Source organism: Cygnus atratus, chromosome 4 (assembly GCF_013377495.2).
Source record: "Cygnus atratus isolate AKBS03 ecotype Queensland, Australia chromosome 4, CAtr_DNAZoo_HiC_assembly, whole genome shotgun sequence".
Lineage (NCBI taxonomy): Eukaryota > Metazoa > Chordata > Aves > Anseriformes > Anatidae > Cygnus > Cygnus atratus.
Genome location: NC_066365.1, coordinates 18,194,732 through 18,221,920, shown reverse-complemented (window position 1 = coordinate 18,221,920; position 27,189 = coordinate 18,194,732). Strand labels below are relative to the sequence as shown.

The 27,189-nt window shown below is 37.5% G+C and overlaps 1 protein-coding gene across 3 annotated transcripts in view; it reads right to left on the bottom strand.

The window, feature by feature from the left end:
* SLC7A2 (solute carrier family 7 member 2) overlaps nt 1-27,189 on the bottom strand; it is a 48,191-nt gene that overhangs the window by 7,279 nt on the left and 13,723 nt on the right. The window contains exons 1-7 of one of the 3 annotated variants that reach the window (XM_035543747.2): nt 15,169-15,254; nt 9,215-9,605; nt 7,827-7,982; nt 6,103-6,268; nt 5,404-5,540; nt 4,521-4,743; nt 1,231-1,367 (exon numbers count right to left, since the gene is read on the bottom strand). In XM_035543747.2, coding sequence (XP_035399640.1) covers nt 1,231-1,367; nt 4,521-4,743; nt 5,404-5,540; nt 6,103-6,268; nt 7,827-7,982; nt 9,215-9,590 — 1,195 coding nt within the window. In that variant the 5' untranslated portion in view covers nt 9,591-9,605; nt 15,169-15,254. Of the gene's footprint in view, nt 1-1,230; nt 1,368-1,778; nt 1,919-4,520; nt 4,744-5,403; nt 5,541-6,102; nt 6,269-7,826; nt 7,983-9,214; nt 9,606-15,168; nt 15,255-27,189 lie in introns of those variants that run through there. The other 2 variants (XM_035543742.2, XM_050710564.1) reach the window with 2 other exon arrangements.

Below are 27,189 nucleotides of genomic sequence, written 5' to 3'. Positions count from 1 at the left end.
CAAAACTATTTATGACCACAAATTACCAAATATGCATCCTTTTAAAAATAAAAGAAAAAAATACTCCTCCAGCAATATATAAAGCTGTCTGCAGGTAAATTGTTCACACACCAAATTCCCCAAACTGTCTAAAAGCAGTCCAAGTGACTGCTATTGCAAAGCTATAGTCAGGGCTGTATAGCTACCTCCATCAGTTACTCATTGGGTAACACAGTTTTCTTGCTCTTCATCACCATAATTTCAGGCAAAGATGTTAATTCTATCCCATATAACTGCATTTGCAAATTATTATAAAGGAAAAAGTCAATAATAAGTAAAATTAAAACTCATGTTTTAGTCTCAGTTCTGAACCTCTTTTCTGATAAAAATTGTAGCCAAGGTTGTTAAGTGTTTTAAGGCATGTCTTTTATGTTTGAATTAGTTTTCGGACATTTATTTGCCTTTGAGTTAAATGCTTCTAGAGCTTCCAGTTTTCTGGGATAATTAGACATCCCCCTGAAATAACACAGTGAAATTTGGGCAGAACCACGTGTGCCTCTGCAGGAAGCATGGCCAGAAGTGAAAGCGCTATATGTTAAAAATTTCTCTTTGCAAAATATAACAGTTGGCAGCTGCTCCCAAAATGCTGTTTTGCTAAAATATACGTGGGTGTGTACATGCAGACATATGTGCATGCACACATAAACCCCAACACACACACAAACACAGCCCTCAACCATAATTTGGTAAGCTTGTACCAAAATAAGAAAATGAAAAAATCTACATATGTATTTTACACGAAAGCTGATCCTGTTGCAAATGTAGGATTTTTTTCTCACATCTCATAATAAAAAAACTTGATAGCTGTTTTCCCACCTCATAGATGTGACACATATATACATATATATATATATATATGCTCATTGAACAAGGAAACCCTGTATGGAGAGCATCAGCTTAAGTGATTAGATTAAGAAAGAAGCTTATTCACAGTACAAGAGACCAATATTTAAAAAAAAAAAAAAGAAGAAGAAAAAAATCATTTTGAATTCTGTGACATTAAGGATGTTACCACCACCATGATTGGTATGATTCGGAGTTCTTACACTCTTTGATTACTCAATAATTTTATTCCCACCTTACATGCAAGGGAAGTTAACAAGCAGCCCTTTTTCAAAAACATCAAGTACCATGCACGTGCATAGAGTGCTTAAATCTCAGTTTTAAGAAACACGGGCTTTGAGAGCTTACCAGAGATGACCCCTGCTGTCAAGGTGGCAGAAACTGGTGCCTGCCTCTTACTCACTTTGGCAAGAAAACTAAAGAGTAAACCATCGCGTGCCATGGCAAACAGAATTCGGGGCAAAGGGAACATAGAGCCGAGAAGACTAGAACAGAAAAATGTATAGTTCAAATACAGGTTATTAAAAGCACAGTGCTTTACTGGTAAACCCAACTACACAAAAAGAAAGCTTGGAAGAGTGAATGGGTTTAGGTTTAGTTTTGGTTTAGGCTCTGTTTTGCTGCTCTTGTTTTTTGTTTGGTCGATCGGTGGTGTTGTTTAAGGTTTGTTGTTTATTTTGAACCTAGGTGACGACAGCTCTTGAGATTAACCAACAAATACAAACTCTGTGGCAGAGAAAAGTTTCACTAGTAGGCCTACTTTACCTGGCGACAGTCATATTTGGTCATTTCAGTCACAAGCAAATCAAAATTGCACATATATTTTGCACATTTTCCATATATGCAACGCATTTAGCAGTGCACCTTTCTTTACAAGGATCAACTCTTAGTCTCACCTGCTACTGCACCAGACGATAGAGTAGCAACTAGTGGGGTCTTCGTTTTGGAATTGATTTGAGCTAGACATTTGAAAAGCAACCCATCCTTCGCCATAGCATAGATTACACGTGGCATTGGGAAAATGGATCCAAGAAGACTGAATAAAAAGCAAACACATGCAACACGGCAAATGCAGTTCATGCAGAGTTGTATCATGGAAAAGATAAACAATGTTAATTAATGGCATGTACAGAAACAAAATTTATGATTGTAAGACAACACCAGAAAGCCCCATAGCCCAAGATACTACAGATCAGACACACATTGAAATATTTTTTTTCCTGTAAAGTTGATTTTTTGGGGTTTGTTTGTTTGTTTGTTTTTCACTTAGGTAATAGAATTGCTTCATTAGTGAGAATTCAGCTTAGCAAAGTAACTCTTGCCATCACTGTAGTTCTTGGGCATTAGCGGACAAGGAACATGTTCCAGGTCACACTAACTATGCAATTAAGCTGTAGTATTCCTGGAAAAAGTCCGTCAGTCAGCAGCAGCAAATCAATAAGCATTAGCAGCATCTTTTGTGCTCTACATTTCTATGTGAAGCTGCTGATTAACAGTAATTCAAAGAAAGCACCATAAAGTTAACTTGGGCACATTATTTCTTTCAATTAAAGCACCTCAAGCCAAGCTTCATTGAGATAATTTCTTTTTTGGAAGAAGTAAAAGTAATTATTTTAGATTTATTGTTAGCAGCACACAGAAAGCTTTTAAACTGTTGATAACTCAAGGCTCTTTTTAGATAGACTTCTTAAATTAGGTGGTTTCTTTCTCTCAGAGTGAAATAATTATAATTACGAAAACCAAAAACATTTAAAGGACAAAAAGCAAATCCATAGCCAGTATAACCTCTGCAGCAAGCATACTAATATTTAACCAGTTGAATGGTTGCCCATGTTACTTCGGAAATCAATTATACCACTTACAGAAGGCCCAGCTTTTATGTACCACAGATGCTAAGTACCTCTGGTAATGCTCATGAGACACAAGCATTTAGGTTAGACACACACAAAATAAGTTTCATTGCACATGAACTGATGTATGAATGCTCTTTCCAAAAAAGAATGTTTCCTGAATTAGGATGACAGTTTATTCTTCGAGTAAGGATACTGTTAAAGTCCACAGCTAAATTTTTGCTGTTTTGACTTTGTAAAATTTATTTATGCTATCCCTCTTTAAGTGAATTCACATAAATAATGGAAATATTAATGAACGTCTTTACCCAGAGGAAACAAGTTCACAACATAATATGGTAAGAGGTAGCCATATGAACCAAAAGCAATTATCCCAACTTTTTTTTTTGGTTAATTATACCTCTAAATTTAGGAATATGAAATACAATTTCCTTAGATTTGTTCTAAATCGACATCAGTCAACAAAAACACTGGAAGATTACTCTTTCCATACAAGGAAATACAATACTTCAAAATACACTAGAAAGAGGACAGCAGTTCAAATTTCTGAAACAGTGTTTTACCATCTCTCTTAATTTTGTTTTCCAGTATCAGTTTCTTTAATCTAGTTTCCACTGTTATATATTCCACCGTATCACTTTTATTGATATTTATCAATAAAGGGCAAAATGGCAGTAAAACCCTTCAAACTGGGGTTTGAAGGGTTGACAACTAGATATGAAGTATGACAACTAGATAGAATATAGCTATAATCCCATAATAAACTGCATAAATATGACATTGTTCAGTCAGCTGTATAATTTATGTATATTTGGAACTATTTTTTCTGTCATTTTGGAACTATTTCCTCTTTCTGTCACCTCCTACGTCAAAATATTCCTTTCCTTTAAATCACTGTCCAGAGTCACTGTGGTCATCTTCAACAGGCTGATGCTCACCAGGGTTATCTCAGAGTACTGTTGATATTCCTGCTTAAGCAGGCGTATCTTTTTCCTTTGTGGAAAGCCAGCCAGTATTTGTATCACTGAAGATCACTTGAATGACTCCTTACCTAAAAAGCTCAGGTAGAAGACTGGCATCAGCATTCTACTATCCCTAAATTTAAGCACTGAGCAATGTTCTATGCTATGAAAGATACCACGTTACAACTGGAGTGTAACTTATATGAAGACAAACTAATATATCTCATGCTTTCCCTGATCTTTTTAATCAAAATAACATGCTAAGCTAAGGCTGCATCCACAGTTTCACAAGGGGGAATAAACTATCCTATTTTCACAGCTATAATCTACATCTCAAATACCCACAGGAAAATCACGGGAAGGGATGATGTCAGAAGACAGACTGGAGAAAAACAGACAGGCAATGAAGGTGAGGAGAGGAATTAGTTAACTGACTATTCAGTTTTGCCTGCAAATACACAGAGCCCATAAAGCTGCTGAATCTTTGGGAATGGACAACAAGAAAGGACAAAATGTGTGAGGTTTATTTCAACAGTTAATAGAGAAAACTTGCAGGTCATATGTCTGAAAATACTTATTTTAATAAAGAACTTTTGGGTAAAAAGTTGAGGAGGTAGAGTCAAATAACAGTACAGATTAAAAAAGGAACATAAATTAACACACACATTGTCATCAAGACCTGCTTAAGTCTATAACGTGTGTATAACACTTACGGATAATCCTTTGCATGAAGTGAGCCTTCAAAATGAACACATGAATGTATATTTAAATGTCTTATATTACCCATCAGCTTTTCCAGAGAAAATTAGCATATCGAAGTCTTTACCTTGTGGACAAAGCACAGAGGGATCCCACTGCTACAACATATTTTGCAGGACCCCATCCAACATATGCAAATGCTACTGGCAGAGGACTTTTCTCGTCTAGTATATAGTATGGCATCATAAGAGTCAGTGCAGCTGAAACCCCAAAATAGGCCATGAAGCAGACAAGCAAGGACACCACAATTCCTATGGGTATGGCTTTCTGAGGATTCTTGACTTCTTCTCCTGAAAAAAGGAAAAAAAGAAAAAAAAAAACACCAAAAACTCTTACTATTACATTCAGCTTTAAAATATAGCAATGAACACAAATTAGTACTTTCGTAAGTCTAAACACTCAGAACCATATTTGTAATATAATTTTAAAAATCTGCACAAATTAAGCTCATTTACATAGTGTATAACTCAATATTTTGATGCCAGAAATAGCATTAAAAAACAAAGGCAAAATTGCTAGATATAAAATACATTCTGTATTCACAGTAGTCAAACCCCATCATTTCTAGTTATTTTCCTATAATTTGTAAGTTCTAAGTACTTAATCCATACCATTCATATATAAGCCAGCCTTTAGGAGAGAGATCTTATCTCAGACAATCCGCAGGTGATTAATATGATTTGGGCAGAAAAAAAAAATATACTAAGCACTTCCCAGACTTAAGCAACAATTAATTTATTTAGAATCGAAATAAAATAAGAAAAATCTCCTCCTTCCTCATAGGATGATAGCCACATTCAGGAATGAACTCAGACTCATTCTTCATGGACTGAAGAAATTTCAGAACAAAGCAAAGGAAGGACAGTTAGCAGATTATGTTGTTTTGGAACCCCCAAAGGTGTATTATGTACATATGTATATATACACACAGACACATATAAATACTATACCAGTTGTTGCAATGCAGTCAAATCCTACAAAAGCATAAAAACAGGTTGCAGCACCAGCCAATGTTCCTGTGAAACCATATGGCATAAAGCCACCGCTCCCATATATACTGGTCACATTCTCATAGGATGAAAAATTCCTATGAAGAACAAAAATACAGCAGAAAAATAACTTAGTTTTTATTATTGGTAGGACAAACAAATACATCTTCCTCCCCTGCAACTCTGGAAAAACATGTAAAAATGCTCTCATCAAGACAGAGTTCTGCTTTACAAAACTGTACGAGAAGACATTTGCACGTCAAAAATTGTACGACAAAAATAACAGTAAGTGGAATAATACCTGAATCATGTAACTATCACCTTACTCCCTTTACCGTTTGTTGGTAAGTGTATTAAAATACTAATGATGTAGGAATCTGTTGTTGTCATACTCACATTCTGCAGTTAATACATGGCTTAAAGACAAGAAAAGAAGCCAGTAACTTCTCAAATAGCTACAGACAAGACTGTCAAAATAAGACTTTAGGAAACTTTTTAGGAAACTACAAACATGAAAATAAAAATATTTTTAAGGGCATAAAACGCTTATCACTCCCATCAACAGAGCTGTCTGTTAACACCGGCAATAGCACAAAAGGAAGTATAACAGAAAATTGCTTGGAACATGAGCAAGTAAATTGATTCTTAAAAAGTAATTACTCTGTTATTGCAGTAAGGTTTATGAGATATTCTTCACTTATTTTCCAGTTGTCAGCGTCTCCTTTCACAAAACCAGAAATCATAACGAAGAGTAGGACCAAGATGTTAATAGCAGTGAAAATTTTATTCACCCATGCAGATTCTTTTACTCCAAAAGATAATAGACCTATAAAATAAAAATAATTTTTAAATGTGAACAGTCACATACAGTAAGAAAAAAGTTATTTTCAAGACAATATACATACCAGTACAATGAATAATACTTAAAAAAAAAAAAAAAAAACAGAAGTAGATTTTACACCTTTAAAAAGTGGTAGCAAAAATTTAATAAACTGTCTGGTAGCATGGCGACAGGAAAGTGTATTCGAAACCATTAAACGATAACTTTAATTGTACTCTTGAAATATTTTAAAATATTTTGAGCAACTTTTACTTATTGCTTTTCTGAGGTTTGAGTTCATATCTCTATTTCACGCTGTGGAACAAAAATAGCTACAAAAATCTATGCTTACTAAAAACAGTTTGATAGAATCTATTATGCACAGAACAAATAATTATTAGATTGAACAAATTAGCTTATTGATCTAAGTTTTACAGAGCATATCCATCTCAGAGTAAGAGTCCCATTTCCTAGCTCATTAACAAAACCTTTAGAAGAAATGCACGCCTCCTGTTCATAAGTACTGATTCATAGAGGTTCTAGAAAAAAAGATTGATATAAAATATGCGTGCCTTAGGTTGCAGAATAATGCATTTAAATGATCTGAAAGTTATTCCATCAGGGTCCTACTGTGTAATACTTGTAAGCATACTAATAGTTTAATGGAACAGCAGGCAGAAAGCAGATCAAGAAAAATTAAATAGAGTGGGAAAGTCACCCTGGCTTCTTTGCATTGTAAGCATTTCCAGTAAGAACACATACATGCTTTCCCTCATTATCTAGAGATTAACTCTGAAAATTTTACGCCTCTCAAGATAATGTCTAAAAAATTTCTGCCTCCACTAATGAGACATTTGCTATCTCATCATAACACAGAAGTTATCATGAGCTGTTCAATTTTTCTTCCCTAATGGTATTTTGGCCACAATTTCTAAAGATATGGGTGTTGATTCAGTCTGGGAATCTCTACACTGAAATGTGACTCACAGTGCAGGTACATCCTAAATCTAATTGAAAGCTGCCTTTTAAATAATTTTGTTCTCAAATATTTTTCAATTTTTCAATTCGGGTAAGACCTCTAGTGAATACTGAACTGTTTCTAGTATTGGTGGAAAACAAGCTATACACTTTAAAAACACGCATACAGCTTTCTTGACTTCCTTCACTCCTTTAAGAATACTTACTTGTGGAAAGCAATTGTTAAATGCAAACATACAAAAAAAGTTTCAGCATTCTGGAGCTCTCTGATGCCTCAAAAGGCATAGCTTTGGTGTCAGGTTTTGTAATTTAAAAATACGACATGAAATGAAGATTTTCATGTTATCATCAGTCTGTATCACAGGTTTAATAAAAAGTGATTATTTCATGTTTCGGATTCAAGAAGAGTTCATATAAATTTAACTCCCAGAGTAATTTTGTCAGTACACAAATGTACATCTAAATTGTTCAAATATTATTAAGGTATTTCTGATAAAACACTAACTACAGTTTAATTTTTTTTTTTTTTTGCCTATAAGAAACTGACACCACAGCCATCATAAATGAAGACATATCTGTCTCTTACCTGATAGAAGCAATATAAGAAATACAGCAAAAAAGTCAGGATACTCTGCCAGTCCAGAGTAATTCATTTTGAAGTAGGTTCTGAAGAAATGACCAATCTGCTTTCCAAGAAGTTCATCAAAGGTGCCACTCCAGGCTCTTGCTACACTTGATGTACCTTCATAAAATACATGCATATTTAGCATTTTGCATGCATACAAGGGAATATAGTTACTTCTATTGACAAGGAAATAAAACTAAGCACACTGCTACTTGTATTTAGAAAAACAGAGCTTGTGCTAAAACAGTGATAATTTTGAAATTTTAACGTTATCAAAAGTTTCTACCTATTTAAACGATAACATATTATTCTACAACTAAAATATACAAATTTGTACTTAATTTGTTCCCCAAATATTGCAAAATTATTTCTATATCATTTACACTTGGTGTCATTCTGGAAGACACTTACTTCTAAAGTTGAATTATGGTACATTAAACAATGGAAAACAATGTAAGAAAATGGTTTAATAAAGAACACGAAGGAAAGATTGCCCACCTGGAAATAAAGCCAAAAAAGAAATCACTAGCAAAATTTATATTGCTAGTTAGTATTTAAGACCAATACTCTCTTCTGGTAAACAATGTATGGGGCCATAGCTAAATACAACCATATTTTAACCAGTTTCCTACCACGAATGCACTTTAAAACAACAGTTATATTGATTTTGTAGTGATTTGGGCAACATTCCTGTAAGTAGATATACATATGTATATACAGATAGGCATGCTTATACACAACATACCAGAACACGTACCTCTGGAAGAAAACATATATAAATCAAATTTGTCATCTTTGCCAAAAAAAGCACTGAAGTAGTTATTTGAATATCTGCCACATAAGCATCGATATTACCCAGATATGGTAAACTTTGTGTTTTATGGGATCACAACATAGGACATCATTTAATTAGCATGAGATTATAGTAACAAATTAGAAATTAAGCATCATGACTTTCTTGAAGGGAGATACTATAGTGATGGGGCCCTTATAAATGTCTTTCTGTGTATGTTTAGAAAAAAAATATTGATTTCACTGAAATTATTCTTGCTGAGCAAATACAGCAATGAAATTGTGTTTATTCCTGTGTATCATCACTACTGTCTAACAAAACTTTTGTATTAGTTACTTAGTTCCTGCTGCTGAAGACAGACTGTTTACAAAGCATCTTGTCAATTTATAATGGCAATGAACAGGAGGAGAAAGCCTAATCAAATTACCTTGGCTATTTGATCCCAGTAGGAATAAAAAGAAACAGTAGCTAAATACAGAGACAGAAAGACACAAATCCGTAACTTATGTCTGCTTTCTCAGTAACCCTCAAGTCCCGTGTTTCTTTCTTGGCTTACCTATAATATAGGATAAAATGAGATTCCAACCAGTGATAAAAGCCCACAGCTCACCAACAGTTACGTAAGTATACAAATACGCAGAACCAGTCTTGGGAACACGAGCACCAAACTCGGCGTAGCAGAGACCTGCCATCACAGACGCCAGGGCAGCAATGAGGAAGGAAACAACAATGCTAGGTCCAGAATCAGATTTGGCTACTTCTCCAGCAAGGACATAAACACCAGCACCAAGGGTACTTCCTACTCCCAGTGCTATAAGGTCCACCGTCGACAAGCATCGGCACAACTTGGAGTCCTCAAGGCTTTCACCGCCAACATTCTTCTTCCGTACCAGGCACCGAACAAAGGTCAAAGCTGGTCCACAGGGCAACATGGTGGATGGAGAGCTCTGAAATAAAATATGTTATTGCAGTGCATAACAAGTACCCCAGAAACAGTGAAAAGCAGCCAAAGAAAGGCATGAAGAACTTCAATCACACCTACTTATTAATACATTTACTCTTTTCTATGGCATTAAAAAAGCCATCATGTTCTTTTTCCCCACAAAACATATGAGGGATTCAGTTATATTTAGCACTTATTCCTCTAGGGAAAGATATCCATCATCTTTAGGTTTACTACATTATTGTTAAAAAAAAAAAAAAAAAAAAAAAAAAAAAAAAAGGAATAGCTTCTATTTATCCGTTGTTGGCTTCTTCTTAACCATTTATAAAACAGTACCAAAACAGACATCTGTCATCTCACAAATCATTAAGGCTTTTACAATAAGGATCATCACCAATAAATATGGATTTTTAAGATGTAAAACTCCAACATCAAGGCTATAAACACCAAAAGGTTTAAAATACAGCATTCTGACAGAGCCAATGAAATATCTTTTTGGATTGAAATGAGATGGCTTTTGCCTTTAGAATTCACTTCAGTAAAAAACTGCTTGAAAGTAGATTAAAACAGTGTTTCTACTCCTTCCCACACAAACAATGTTTCACAGAAATAATTATCTTTAAAAGAAATGTATAAAGCCTCCCTGGCAAGCTTCTAACAAGAACCAGTAGGATAACTACTCATCCCACACCAACTGCAGTTTCTTCAGTACCCTGAGTGCTTGTTGCAGTGTGGGGTGCAGTAAGTTCTTGCCCATGAGGTCAGATTTTGTGACCAGCTAGGTCCTGAAGGCCAGTAGGTGAGGAGCATTTCTCTGGCTTGTCATATGGGTGCCTGCTAAGAGGAACACTGGTGGTTTGCTTCCCAACTCAAACCAGATGGTAGCAGAAGGTCCAAAGCATTTGGCTGGAATGCAGGACACTGAAATCCAATAGAAAATAATATCTCAAAGAGACAGTGTTACTGTACAGGTCCTGTCTTTCTTTGTGCAATTGCATTATAGATGACTAACAGTTTGGTAAGAATTAAGCTATGCCATCTGCCATCTCCCCAAGCTGATATTTGTCGTTGCAGCCCATACCATAAATATCTACACTGTGCTCATGATTTGTTAAGAGCAATCCTCATAGGAAATGATTTTCATTTAGACAAAGATACTCTGCTGGTATATCCCTCCCCATACATATCAGTCTCCTGAATCAGTAAAGGGCATTTCTACCCACAAAAGTTCAATCTACTAACAATGACTTTCAAGAGGGATGTCTCACTATGGCAGTATTTGATCCTGGAACAAAGACTCGGAAGCAAGAGGACAGCCATCCTGAATGCACGATTGCTTGAAAAATATCCCCTCAGGTATTAAAGAGAGAGAGAGAGATCTGAGCAGAAACATGTTCCTCCTCTTCCTGTAGCTCCCCAAGCACACTGACTTGTCACTTTCATCTTTAAAGAGGGTTCATTAAAGTCTCCATTCACCTTTCAGGGAAAGGGAAGTTGATAAAGGAGAGTGAATGGAATTGATTAGCTCCAGGCAGTGATGTTTAGTGCCCATTAGAAAGGTGACGGCTGCCCCAGGACAGAGCAAGAAGGCAAGACAGGCAAGTTTCCAAGGCTCTGTTGCAATTAGGCAGTTCGGCCCTTCAGACTCCCAGATATAAATATCTGCCTGCGGTGTCCAGACTTCAGCCACTGAGGCAATTTCACACACCAGCTTGGGAACCAATATGATGTGAATGCTGGCAAACAGAAGATAATCCAGAAGCTCTTCTGAGGGGAATCGATATTGAACTATTCAGACAAAATCCCCTACTGTAGCTCCTCAACTCTAGTAAAAACACCCCATTCCCTCAAAGGCAGTTTTTTCTGTCCTGGCTTGTACTTTGACAAGTATTCCCAAGACTGTTACGTTTTCCTATAATGACACTTCTGAATCAGTAGCAATCACTTAAGATGCAATATCGATATATTCATATGGCTGCAGCCCATGGTGATAGGCAGCAACACTATTGTGACTCCATGCCCTTCCCCTTAGCAATTTCAATGTTGCAGAAATAAGGGTGGTTTTGTTTTTAAGGAGTGATTTATTACTTTTTTTTTTTTCCCTCAAATGATAGATCATTTGGTATTTCATTAACAGGAAAAAGTATTCTGTCAGACTTTGTTCTCTGAACACTAATCAGTTTCCAATACTTTTGTTATTCAAATGGCATCTCAGATTACTCTGTTCCTTTGCAATTTGGGACAAGTCCTGAAGACCGTAAAGTCATTTATCACAGTGGCCAGCTGGGTGCTGTTACAGTTTTCTTTGCTGAGAGGAAATCCATGTGACAAAATATGTATTTTTTCTGCTTCTACTTTCTCCTACTCCAGTGGAGAGAACAGGAGACTGGCTCTTGCCAACCACAAGCCAGTAAGATGAAACACCTCTTCTGACTCAAACTTACCCTCTCTTTAGTCTTTAAAAATTTGAGCACAAGCAAAGACAAGGTACAAGATACAAACCTTGTGTCTGTAGAGGAAAAAAATCCCTCATACTGGAGAAACATATCATTTTAGGTATATCCATCCTAACATGGACTTGAAGAACACATATCCTTCTACGATGACCTCTGCAATCTAGAATATCTTATGCTGTTTACTAATTATGTGCAAATATACAACAAACAATGTCTGAGTGCTGTTTCACAACTCCTGTTGCAATGTACCAAGTACAGAGTGCTGCCTCAGACAGGGGCCCCGTTCAGATTTGGCACAGACATCCAAAGAATCCAGCATCCATCACTTCATACTTGGCAGGAAGAACTGATGGGCTTATTTGGTCTCCACACGGGCCTAAATGGCACAGGAGGTGACAAAGTGTCTTCAGAAACCACTGGCAAGCTTAACCTTCTTCCAAGGTGCCACCTGCAAGGTACTGCAATGCAGAAGAAGGTAATCCAGAGGAACGACCTGGGCACAGGTCCACAGGGACGTGTGCTGCCACACAAGCACACCTCACTGTCACACTGTGGCTAAGCACGTCCCCCGCTCAGCCACTAGCCACAGAAGCAGGAAGGCTCCAGCAGAAGCTGGGAGTGCCTTTTGGTGGCAGCATTGTCCTGGACAAGCTCACACTGCTGCCACGGCACTGAAAAAGGGCCTTACTCCTGCTGCAGTGGAAACCTGCCTCTTCCCAGCCGGCTGACCGCTGGGGCCTCTGCTTCCTTGCTGCTTCTGCTGGCAGCAGCTCTGGCCGAGGCCCCTGAGGGCTGTCTGTGCACAGCTGACCAGCCCAGGCCCTTCTCCAAGGCCTCCTGGCGAGGCACGCTTGACAGCTTGAGCTTGACGCTGACCATCAGCAGGCAGCTATCCCTGAGTGAGACGAGGAGCAGGCCAAAGCTGCTGCTTCTCCCACGTGTTCAAACCTGTGCTAGGCACCACATCCGTGAAGTCTACTTTACAGAGACATCTGTCACAAGCAAACACCTATAAGTCCATTTGTCACTGACCTTGGCAAGATCCTTTTGCCGCAAACAACTCAGTTGGCAGCTCCCTGGCTCTGCCTGCACTGGGTCACCGCACTCCTGACGTCTCCCCTGGATTAAGTTTTTCTTTAGCTACGGATTATTCTATAACACAGAAAACATCTCCAGCGGTCCTCTGAAAAGGGGAGGCCCCAGTTCAACTGCCCGGGACTTGAGGACCAATGCTCAGTCCGCGTTCAAGCCTCTCCCTTCCCTGAAAACATTCCTAGAAAGAAATGTGCAGCCGAGCACTTCACAGCTTAGTTTTACCCCTTCAGCAGCATGCAACAAAGGGACAGGCGGGACTGGAGCACCTAGTTTGGACAGGAAAGGAGTTGGACAGACCTATCTAACACAGAGGAAAAAACATAAGCTCCTCATGTCTCATGGACATATATACTGTATGTTGGAGTACTTGACTAAGCATGGATCCTTCTCCCATTCCTTCTGCCCCTTATTGTCTTGTTTGTTCTGACAGACTCTGCTGATGACAGACCCTTCTTCTTAACTTCAATCTTTACTGGTCAGGAAAATTCCTGGTTGTAAACCAGCTATTTTACTGCTTGATCTATGTTCGTCTGAATGCTAGCCCAAGCAGATGAGTTCAGCCTTATATCTCATAGCAGGTCTCCCATTCAAATGGATGATCAGCCACATTTAATGGCCATCTATTGCTAGCCCTCTTCTAGCAGCAAAGGTTTGCTATGAAAATAATTGTGTCTACAAACAGAAAGCAAGGGGCAAAGTCTCCACATGGAAAGTTTCTATTCATCTTTAAAATTGCACTGACTACTTCATAGTCTGTAAAAGCCACCATTCTCACAAAGTGTTCTCTACATGAAAAAAGCTAACAGCCTCCTACCCCAAACCAAAACACAAACAATAGGTGGATATTGATAGAGCAGAAAAGTTTCTGTTATATCATAAAGTCGTTGTGCATTGTACCACACGTTCATTTCAAAATGACATTTTAATTATGTTAAATGAGTGATTTAAGTCAGTACTCATCAAACCCAAGCTGTACATGGAAAAAAAAAACTTTTGATTAAATAACCTCTGTGTTGCAAGTCAATATTTTGTACTAAATTTTCCATTAAAAGTTCTAACAAAAATGATAAAAATTCTCATATGAAAAGCAAGTTTTATATAGCTACATAATACCTCTGAAAGTTGTTATACTGTTATCAAGATGTATATTTAAAGATTTCTTAAGCAAAAGTAATTTAATTTACTTCTAATCTACTTTGTTGACTTCGTATTATATGTTGTAATATACTTCATTAGGTGCAGTAGTTTTACGCTTTAAATAGCATATAAATTATGGAGAAAATACCCCCAACAAATTTGTAACATACTCAAAATGCAGAAATATAAATATATACAGATTAATTCAGCGTCTTTCTTCAGCCTCAGTTTCCTGTAAAAACCTGTGAAAAGTTTTACCAGTTGCACCAGTTGTTTTAACTCTGTTTAATTTTGGTGAAAAATCTTGTTTGCAGGATTTATTATTCAAGATATGTTATTGCAAGACCTTATTCAAAGTTGCAGTATCTGCTGTAATAATACATGAAAGTAAAAAAATAAAAATAAAAACCAGAGGTTAAGCATAACTATAGTCTATGATTTGTACGTGTGTACACAAATGCCCATGCAATACATGATTCTACTGCAACTGCAACTTTTTGACGTCCTAAAAGTTGATGTTGTGCCCAGGACTTTCAAAAAATTTCCACTGTCTTGGAATATTTAAAGCAGTGCACCCAAATAATACATAAGGCCCTAAAACTGGAAAGCAGCACCTGTAACAGAATATGCATAAATGAAAAAGGAAAAATTTACTACCTAAAAGCAGAAATATCTTCCATTCAGACTGAGAAGGAAAACATAGATCACATCTTCTGTATTAAGACATTAATTTGCACTTAGAGACATAACAATGTAAAGCACACTAAATTTAATACTGCATAGCACAGGTCTCACTATTCAAAAAGCACATATGTTAAAAGCAGAGTTTCATATGAAAAGCTGCATTGTTTTCAGATTGCTTCTTTTAGCATTACAAACCTGATTCAGAGCAACTTCTGCTAGGCAAACTTCTGCTTCTCTTGCCCAGTCCTGAACTTCTGTAGTCCTTAATGTCAGAGTAATGACTGAAAGTGATTTTATTGAAATATTCGCTTAAAAGCAAGCTGTAGGTGGTGTGCGAGCTGCTGCGGCAGAGGGGGTGGAGGCTCCACAGCCCCAGGTGATTGGAGAGCTGGGAGTTGGCAAACGATTTGCCCAGCGAAGGCGGGGAGGGAGAAAGTCTTGCTGCTGCTCAGATAAATCATATCCACCCTCTTCGCATCATAACATCTCGTCAGGATGCCACTTTCTACACTGGAACACCCCTGTCTGCTTACATACAAAGCATACGCAGGTGAGAAGGTACCCCCCATTCATCCCCGGGGGACTCTTTTTAAACATCCTGGATGACAAGAAAAGCGGGGATGTAAAACTTTGTCTCTGACATGAAATCTAAGTCTTCCCAGCTTTCACATTTGCTGCCCTTGTAAAAAACAATTTGACTTTGAAGTGTGCTGAGCTCTTTGAGCACCAATTTGCAACACTGTGAAACCTGAATCCTAGAGCATAGCATGAAAACTGCTTTTGCTGAGTACATTTTAAAAGAATATAATTGATTTGAAAAGTATTGCTGTGATAAGAAACAAGAGAGAAGAGTCTCTATTTAGTGTGGTTAGAGACCATTCTGCTGAACTGGGGTAGACACACCGTATAGCTTCTTCTACTTTATATGGCTTGAAATGTAAAAAATTTAATTCAGTCTAATGCTGAAGACTGGAATTAGAATAGTCCAAATATTCCTGTGACACGATCAATAAATAATCCTCAGTTTCTTAAAAATTAGCTTCCAGAATAAACTAAACTCCAATGGATAATATACAGCTGTATTTTTATTACTTTCAGTGTCAGACAACCCCGCCCCAAACAAGCAGTAGAATTTCCAGTCAACATTATTCACAGTATATTGTTTCTCTTAAAACACTTGTCTTTCAGTATCTCTCTTTTTGTTCAGAGAACATTAAAAAGATGCTAAAAGGCATAGGGAGGAAAGCTCCAGTGATGTCAATGCTCCTGCTTCCCCGCATGCAGAGCAAATCCCTGCTAAATACAAACTGTGTCTCCTTTCTAGCTAAGCCTTGCCCACTTCTGAAGCTAAGGGAATCTCCTTGTTCTCATAACTCTGCTTTCCAGCAGTTGCATGGTACCATCTCCACTGTAGATCTCTCCATGTCAGACCTAATTGCCAGGAGCTCATTATCAACCTCATTCTCCTATCTCCCTCTTTAAAATTTAGCCTTGGAAACTTCCAGTCAGAAGACAAAAACAAGAAGTTATGATTGAGGTTTATGCTGCTAATCGGTTTTCTTGGGTGAAAATAGAAAGAAACAGCTATTAAACTGCATCATTCTCACCCATTACAATATCTAGGCATTTATTTCCCAATGTTTCAGACTCTAGGAAGTCCATTAATAACTTGGTAATTACTTGCATGGATTACAGTTAACATCCTCAAGGCCAGTGCTGAATCATTTCCAACTATGTAGATCCATTAGAAACTGTTGTTAATGCATAAATTAATTTATTAATCATGGGAAAACATTCCTCCTTAAAATAAATAAATAAATACTGTAATTACCTCGTAATCTGCTGAATACAGAAACACTTCGTCTTGACTTCTAAAAGCTAGCCTTCCCCCCAGATGAGCTGAGCATGAGGCTAGCCTGTTGGTGGTGTTTCGCTCCCTCCAATGGCTTTCCAGTAGGCTCCTGCTGGGTTAGTGGTGATGCACTGCACTGGCCTATGAATTTCTGCCACACCTAGGGCTGGAACCACTCTCTGGCATATCACCACATGTAAATAGTTCCCAAGTGGCTTTATTAATAAAAGACGATTCAGAAAGGAAAAAAAAATTGAGAACTACTGCCCACTACTTCCTAAATGTGGCCATAGATGTGGTAGTGACAGGAGAATGGGCCCAAATTTAACCCGGGGAACTGGAATTCTTTATTTCCAAGAAGGTAGAACAAGCTGAAGAAAGTAGTTTAATTTCAAATTTGCATTCTGATAGACTTATTAATTCCCTATAATCATAGTTCTTGCTATAGCATCTAGAAAACACCTATAAAATCTCTTATGGACATTTTATGCACTGTTTGAATTTGTAGATACACACATTTCAAAACCTCTTGCACTGTGCAGAATTAGCATAGACCTGTCAAGGGCATGTTGTCATATTCACAGAGCAAGACAAACAGTTCTTGGTATTAAATACACAAACCTGGTCAGATTGAGGCCAACAGCAAAACTGCAAGTTATATCGTTGGGGTCAGGATTTGATTCAAAATAAGGACTTTGAATTAGGAAACAGGAGGAAGTAGATAGTAACGACAGAAAGGACTAACTAACCCTTACTCCACCAACAGTACACAACCACAGCATGACACAACATTGCTCACTTTTCCACAAGAAGTATTTTAGGGATGTCAACTGTCCCCAGACGAGCTGCAGTATAGCCACACAGCTTCTGCATGACTTCCATTGGGAGACCACAGGCTGGGAGCAAATCAGAAGCTAATTTACCTGCCAATGTAGACAAACCCTAAGGATACTACAAGTACATAATTCTCTTCCCTAACTTCCTATAGTATTCTGAACACAGTCTATACATGTACGTGTCTTATGCAGGAGCAACCCCAAACAAAAACTCTTCCAGTTTGGCTCCCAGTTTGTTTCTAGTTACAAATCCAACAGTGTCCTGACCAACAACATTACTTTATAGCTTCAGTTTTGGCTTTAGAGAGCTTTGGTTTGGGCATTTTAGGCTCCTTAGCAACTATATCGTACTTGGATTAATCTAGTGCCTCATCCAACAGTTCTCTGACTCCAGGGATTTTTGCAGCTCATTCTTGCCATAAAGAATTGGATCAGAAATTCTTTTCTTGCTATGAAACAGCTGACCACATTAGAAAGTATGAACTGCAAGAGAGAACTATTTTATGTGTTTTATTTTGCTACAGAAGGCTCCTTTAAGACTTTCTCTTCTCGTGTCAAAAGAGTATGAAGATATTGACAGAGCCGTATTCAGAAATTTATGCCCAGGGAATTGAAAAAAAAAATAATTTACATTCATTTGCAAAAAGAAACTCTTGCACGGACTAAACCAAAATACTGTTGGAGCCCAAATGACAAACTGTCTGATTAAAAGCTGCTCTGCTGTTGTCTCTGACTTGTCTCACAGCTACAGCCCAGCAGCTCCAGGCCAAAAAGGCATGCCGTTTTACATAACCAGAGGCGTTAGCTCTGCAAAAGCGTATCCACGTGCTTGTCCATATGGCTACCCATATTGTGTGGAAGTTAAACATGAACAAAAGTGCTGGCAGGACTGGGGTCTAAGTGAACCATTACAATTCCTCGAATAGAAATCTAAAACAGAGCCTGCTGCTTCGCCTTGGAAGTCAGGACTTTGCAGCCAACTGTAACAAAGGTAACTTGACATCCACAAGAAAAAAAAGGAAAACACGACATGGTTTGTACAACTTGTGTACCTCCAACAGGATTTGAAAAGATGTATTAGCATTCATAAAGGGATTCATGAAATGCCAGCAGGAATCTTTTCTGTGTCGAGATAAATAAAGTAATGAGCGTCTTGATGTAATCTGCTAGGATGATCCCATTTGTAGGCATTCAAGTCTCAGTCAGGTATCTACATGGACAGCTGTTTCCATTGGATGCCTTAAAATGCTTGATATCAAAAATATTTTAAAACGTAAAATATTAAAAGATTTATTATTTTGCAATTCACTGAAGTTCTGGAGTATTAATTCATACAAGTTTTAAACATGCCGGATCAATGTCCCAGAAACTTCTGCAATGCTAGTAGTGGCTCTGAGAGCTGATATCCGTGTTAACTTGAACTTGGGAGAAAAAATGGCTCCACTCCAAGACACAGCAGAGACAGCTGCTTTAACTGCAATGAGTCAAAATTAATGAAGTTCTAAAAGCAGAGGAACAAACTGCAAGCTAAAGTACTGTCTAGAGTATAAGAGAACTAGTTATGTATTCTTTCAGCACACAGGTTTTTGATTTTTAATTGCATGTAAGACCATGTATCATTAAGAGGGCTCATTTCTGCATATGAAAGAGATCTGTCAATGAGGGCAAATAGATCTGGCAAGGAATTTTCTGACTATAAAACTGGAAAAATCCATTCACTGAAGCCAAATATTCCCGTAAGAACAAACCAGATTCAAAGGAACACAAAATTTAGAAAAAATAGTGCAATTAACTATTTGTGAGGATATGCATAGCTCCCACCTCTGAATATTCTTCATAGTATTAAGAAAAATGAATCTGTATTTACATATGAAAATAAAAGCCCAGCTTCCCCCTCCCCCCCCAAAAAAAAACAATTCAATCTATGTGCTAATCTACATAAAACAATCATAAATATCTGAGAGAAAAAGAATCTTTATAAAATTCAATCTTAAATTAGACTAACCCTATAATGTTGTGATAGGACTGTTTCTGAAGAAACTAAATTACAATTCCACAGTCTTTAAAGGGCTTCCTATTTATTACAACACATTTATTTCAGGTTGCTTCTCACAGTTTAAGCAGCCTACTGAAATTACTTCCTACAGAATGTGGTACAGATTGAAATAAGTTATCACTTTCCAATTCTCTCAACTTTTTGTTTAATAATTCTCTTTCACTTTGTACTTAGAAAGAAAAATACCTCAAATCCTGACCTTCCATAAGAGAAATGTAACACATCCTGTTAAATATAATATATTATTAGACTAATATAGGCAGGAAGAATAGATCTGCTAAACTGCACTTCTTGTGTAACAACATGAAGGGCCACATTAGGCACAAATTCCTACTAGCTATTTTGACCCAGGAATGAGTCATTTAACCTAATATTAATCACGTCCCAAGCTACTACCAGCTATCACTTGCTGATCTCCCAATATTCCCAAAGAGGCTAAGGGACCTGTTTGCAGTGCTGATTCATAGAGCAGTCCCCAAGTCTAAAATCAGAGTTTTGGAGAAGCCTTGAAGAAGGAATGTATCTATTTAAAGCCATGCTCTCTAAAAAAGAAAAAAATAAATAAAATAAATCCACACATGCTTTCTGGCCCAAATCCACACCTTGAGTAGAGTGCAAATACAAATAGGGAATTTAGATAGAAAAGCTTGTAACGTATACAAAGAAGAGCAAGAAAATCAAAGCTGCAACTAACACTCAATCCGTAAGTGAAAGTAAAGCCATGTTTTGCCAGGGCTGAAACGAACGGGTCTGACATCTCCTTGGGGGCCTGGGAAAGGAGCACCAGAGGTGGCTTCACATGGTGCCTTGGGAAAGGGCCCAGGCAAGGCCCCACATGGCCTACGACGCACAAACTTATTTTCTCCAACAGAAGCACAAAGCCACAAGGTGTCTTCAGTAAGAGCACAACGTAGAAGGTTTAAAGGATGCAGAATGAGCCTGAGATACTCTGTCACAGGAGCACTTGCCCCGGCATCAGGGCACTCAACCCTGCTACACAGGAGCTTTTTCTCCGAAGCTGTGAGTTTCTTCAACATGGAAGAAACTGTTGTTTCTTCAACATGGAAGGAAGCAGGGCTTCTTTCAGCCTCAACCAAACACACCCAGGTCACAACCTGAAACATCCAGCCCCTGCCTCTCTTGCCTCCCACTTATCACAATATTGCTCTTGAGCTCCTGCTAGGGGCATATCCTACATGTAGTAGTTAAACCTCTGCTAACAAGCCTCTAGTGACTTCTCTGAGACCCTACGGAGAATGTTTCTCTAGCATACATGCAAGAAAGATCTACCAAAAAAAAAAAAAAATTAAGGCATTGTACTTTTTTTTTTTTTTTAAAGATGTTAGCTATTGAATAACATCGTAAGCTGCTTTTCCACAAGGCTGATGGAACTCACGTCATCTCCAACTGAAGCAGAGACTTAAAAAAAATCCATTTATGACACCAGTCCAAGACAGATGTTAGACAGGTGCCAAATATGTGGAAACATACTAATGTGCATGCATATTTGCTTCTTATGACAATTTAAGTAGGTAATAAGCACATTTTATAGCAATTATCCTTGCCTATGTAAATGCAAAGGCTATTCTAAATTGCACTTAACATCTCAAAACTTAACAAAAAAAATTACTAAGCTTTTACCTAAACAGTGGGGCTCTGAGTTATTTATTATGAAGAGTTATATCATTATTTACAAATTAAATATTATATCATTTTATTATTATCATGTATTATTTATTATTAAGTGTTACATCATTATTTATAAAATGAGTACTTTCTTTAATTGTTTCAAATACATTTCCTTCACAGTTTTTTTAAGGTTGTCTTTTTCTAATTATCAATTTATTATCTGAATTAACCAGCTCAAATTCATTGTCTATTCCTTCTATAATATATCATCATATATATGTGTATATATATGTATATTTATATATAAACTTCTGTTATACATAATCTTTTTCTCAGTTTATTTGGATTTTTGGTTGTTGGGGGAATATTTAGGTTTTATTTTAAGCTCTTTCAATTAGAAAGGCTGAAAGTATTAGCTTTTCTTGTATCAAAGTGGGAAAGCTCCACTATTACCATCTTGAATTAACATTTGGTTTTATTATTAAAAAAAAAATGTTTGGAAAATTTCTATTAGCTCCATTTCCACTTCATTCCAGAGGTATGCCATTAACAATAATTTTCCATGATGGAAAATGCCTGAAAAAAATGATATGTAGCTTTCTGTTTTTATTTACTGTTTCTAATCAGTAACAGGGCTTTACCTCTTACCCCATGGTTACTAAGTTTCCATTACATCCTCTTGTGCAAGACATTAGCAAAAGCCTAAATCAGATCAATTCCATCTATTTTGTCCTCTTCAAAACCAGCCAAAATTAAAAAATAAATAAATAAAAAAATAAACCCTTGCCAAACCAGTAGAGCTGTACATGCAAATACAATCCTTGATTTTGTTTTCTGGTCTAATACAAAGATATGAGTTATGACCTAAGGATAAAATTAAATCCCAAAACTTTCCCTGCTGAAAACTGTACTGATTTGCACAAAAGCTGGTGGTTTGCTAGAAGGGGCTTTGCCACTAATTTTAAAGTAGAAATCGCGAGAGCCCTTACATGTGCTTAAACTCCTGAGGTGGCTGCTGAAATTGGTATAAAGACTACATATTTTTTAGAAAGGTTTGGGCTGTGTGCTCCTGTGCACTCCACAGGGCAACCTCAATGGGAACAGCTCAACAGCACAAAAAGAAGCATCATTTTGTGGTGTAACAATGGAAATTAAGTGAAGAACTAATGATTCACACTTCATTTCCCTCCTCCCTTCCCATCTCAAATTTTACTGAAATTTCAGTTTTATTGAAAATTATTTAAAATAATTCAATTTTATATAAAATGTGTTTTGTTTTTTTTTTTCCTGTGGGGGCCAAAGAAGGGAGAAAAGAGAGTGAGGGAGAGAGAAAGGGTGAACCTATCTAATTTAAAACTAAAGGAATTCATAGATTATACTGGAAATGGCTTTGCTTCCAAAAGTGTCATGGAAGGAAATAAATTCCTATCTCACTTGCTTCTATATGTCTTTTTATGGGACACAGAAAAGATGACATTTTAAAGGGATTACAAAATGCCCTCAGTACCAGATTTAGCCACTTGCAACCAATTTTGAAGCATTTTTAGAATAACAACCCCTTCTCTGAAAGCCTAAAATGCATAGCAACTATGACCGCTTACTTTCAGTTCAACTGTTTTCAGAGATTAAATCAACCATTGCAGAAATTATTTCCCAGACACATCTTTATCTACCTCCTTGTTAGCTTTCCTGTTGAAAAAATAAATAAATGAATAAATAAAAAAATAAGAAGTGATGTAAGAATGAGTAATAGTCTTTCAATAAAACATTATTTGAAGTATGTATCTGATGCCACTAGGTCACTAAATCAAGATGCCACAACTTTCTCAGCATGGAACACCTGAAATGAAGTATGTATTAATAATCTGCCAATTATAGCAGGTGCTAAAAGCCAAGTTTGCTTTCTCTTGCTTACAGAAATCTAAAAATGAGATTCACACACTGCTTATTTTCCATATTTCATTTACCTTAAGTCTAAGGCAGTAAGAATTCAAGAGATTCTTATACAAAGGCTTTGACAAATCTCCTTTGCAATCAAATACTGCTCTGAAACAAAGTATTTAAAGTAGGATCCATCTCTGGATTGGTAAGAACTTTTAAAAATTAAATCAGAGAAGTATATTGATTCCATTCCCTGAAAATGGCATGCCTAACACCATGAACATGCCTCACACCAGTGGTAGGTATCACCCACAGCAGGCAGAACCAGTGTGTTAGGCACGCTGCTGTCATTTATTTTAGGTTTATAGATGAGAACAATACAAAACAACATAAACAAGAACAGTTAGATCACATGACATAAATAAACTCCTTCTACGAGGTTTAATCCTAGGAGGGCTAAACAACACTCTGTTTCTGAGGTACCCCCCAGCATTCCCTGGGGTACTTTTTGCACCTTGCAGAATCAAACAGCCCTTCTTTCCAATATGAAATCCCCCAAATGAAAAGTCACTGTGAAGAAGTCCCTACAGCTACCCTTTCACAGAGCATTACCCTTTGACATTAAATGCAGACAGTCCAGCCAGCCGGTCTGAAAGTACACTGTGCGTGTCCACATCATATAAAACCTAACATCTAAAATTATTTATAACCGAGGCAACTAATGCCAGAGAGTTCCCTCTTCATTCTTGGCTTTAAATAGCACCACTACATTTAATGCACCAGGAACAGCACTTGAAAAGCATTAGAACCTTCAGCTGAGAAATCTTCAGAAAAGGCTTTCAAATTCATCACATTTCTCAATCAAGTCAATAAGCAGCTTGGCTGCATGTAACATCTCATGCTAAAACATGACCAAGACTTTAAAAGGCAACAAAAATCAACACTGACCTTGCTAGTCACACTCTGGGATCTTGATCACATATCCAGGAGGTTGAGCAATGGTTATGGGAAGTGAACCCATGTTAGCCTGACCGTGCGCTGCAGCTTTCCAGGCAGCTTGCGCTTGCACAGCCCAAAGGCCTCCATTCTGCCACGCAAGACAGCACTGCAGGTAGCAAGGCTCTGCTCAGCATCTTCAAAAGATACACATAAAACCCTTTGTGAGCTTCCCTCAAGAAAATATGTAGGGTTCTCCATTCCTTCGTGTCTTGATCAACTCGCAGCCATGCACGAGAGTTGCATAACCACGGCAAAGGCTGCCACCTCGCAGACCTACGCAGGTCTGATTGACCGCACCGAGCCTGAAATGTTGGCACGTCTGCCTGAAGAAACCAGATCTTCACTCCTGGTACAAAGCCAGAGCAAGTGCAGCAATAGCAGTAGAGACATTCTAGCAGGGAGTAAAAAGCATGTAAGACAGCACAAATATAGGTTCATAAAGTGATGAATATTCTGAAAATAATACCTGGCACATGGAATCACACAAACTTCTCAGACAATGCCCTACACGTGTGTGTGCACGTGTGCGTGCACGTGTGCATATGTTGTCCCAAACAGACAGCATGACGGTTCTCCACTTGCCATTTTATTTTCAATATGAATTGTCTGGAGGGCATTAGAAGAGCTAGCAGCTTAGCAGTTCAGCAATTCGTTCCAGGAGGCTGTTCTGCTCATAAAAATTAAATGTCATATGAACCTTCAGTTGCATTTAGTGTACCTATGAAGATACTTCACTGGCTACCAAACAACACAGAGGAACAAACTAGATGAATGTTGCTTGCACTAAAATAGCGATGCACTAGTTAAAATGAATTACTCACAACTGTGCTTTCAGGACAATCTGGATCACACAGCAACTGGGAAGTGGCTGGGACAGCTCATCTCCTCTCCCAGACAGAGATCTGGTGAAAGCCAGTTTTCAATTTTGTTCTGTTGAGCCAATGGAAAGCCCTATAAACTTATGGCTCTTAGTTCTACCCTCAGTGAACACAGACCATCTCGACAAACACTGGATATGTTTCTGACTGAGAATCACACAGGTAATCATGAATTCGCCCAAACATCCTCCTCTAACCAAGAAACACTGAACATTGGCAACAGAGAACATCAAGCATATTTAGTTACCAAACTATCTCGTATTTGTTCTTTAGCTAAATGGTCCCCTTTCTTTTCTTTTATCATGCATTAATTTAAGTGAAACAAGATACTTCTCCCCTTATTTGTTCCTAAATTCAAATGTTTTTTTTTCTAAACATATACAAAAAATAGCCTCATCTCCAGCCACGCTGTGAATTAATTGCAGAGAAAATTCCATAAAATACTAGATCTTAATCCAGCCAATTCTATTTACTAAAAAACCACCCTAAACCCACAAGTCAGGACCCCAAAACTCCAGACACTGCAAATAATTTGACTGGTTATCACCAAAGAGATTTCTTCAATCCTTCCCAGAGTTGTGTGTATGCGTTTCTGTGTGAATGCTGACCACAGTACTTCTTGGGTTGCTTTTCAGTGTCTACTGTCCAAAAGGATGGCTTAATTCTGGGTGGCCTTCATTGTTATTATGGCTGGATCACAATTTTGGAATAATTTTGTCCTCCTTCCTCACTTTCTCATGAGCTCTGGTGGCGATGGCAGCAACTTGAGTTCAAAGTGCCTGTCTGTGTAGAAGCAGGATTTGGCCACAAACCATTCCTTACTTGTCCCAGGAGGAAAAGGTGGTCAGCACAAATCTAAAAATCAGCCATATCCAGAAAACAGGTTGCTATTTGAAATGCAATGATCTAGGAAATTACAGGAAAGACATCCTGTGTTTTCTGGTGCCGGTCACATATAGTTTTAAAAATCTATCCTTCTATGTACAGGGCAATTTCCCACTAACAGCAAAAGGCAAAAATCAACCTTGAAGATATGCCATATGAGCCACCTGGAATTAATTGGCATCGTCTGATTTAGGCTGAGATTTCCCTAAAGACTAACCTCCTCCTCTCTATTCCCAAAGCCTGCAGGTACAAAACTTTAAAACAGATGACAAAACTAATGAAATCTGATACTTTGCAGATACTTACAGAAACCTGTCACAGACGACTGACTGCTTGTTGTGTATCATAACATTTGCACTTACTTTTCCTCTGAATGACAGTAGAGGATTTAGCTCCTCAAGTGGAACTCTCCAGCAGCACTACTAGTCACTCTGATGATCCTTAAAGATGCACACTAAGTATGAAAATGAAAAGTGGTGTTCTTCTAATTATACAGCATGAATACATGTGTTTTTTGGTGTTGTTTTTTTTTTGAATATTTCAAGGCAACTTATTCTACCTGTCAGGTATAGGTGAATATTAACTTGGTAATGTTCTAAGCAGAAGAGCTAAAAGTTCACAGGGCTACATACATACATCGCATACTCTCTACATTACATACTCAGAAATTCCTTACAATCATAAAGAGAAATTAAAAAAACAAAACAAACAAACAAAAAAACTCCATAGCAATGGAATTGTTTCATTATCTTCAAAACTGTCCTTGAAAAGATGGGTTTTCTGATGGGAATTACAAAACCCACCACACGTGCAGACAACTATGGAAAAGCCAGGAATAATTATAATACTTCTAAACGGATGTTTTACGGCAGGCAACAGCAAGTGGGTGAAATTGTCTGGAGCTCAGAAACTTACTTTACTCTTGAAGGACATGTATGGGCTCAGCACTGGATGGCAATGTTTCATACGGAACTGGTGATAGTTATTAAACCAAAACATGGGAAAAAGAGAAATATGAAGTAGAGCTACTGAGTGCAGAGATCAAACAGATCAAAGACAGTCCTTCAGAATAACGACTCCACTGTTTATTATTTTGTTTTGGAATATATCTTTGCTCTCTGCTGTGATAGGTATACGTGTGACATTATAAATTTTGTCTTGACAAAAATCCCAGACAATAAATCTCAGAAAATGCCTCTG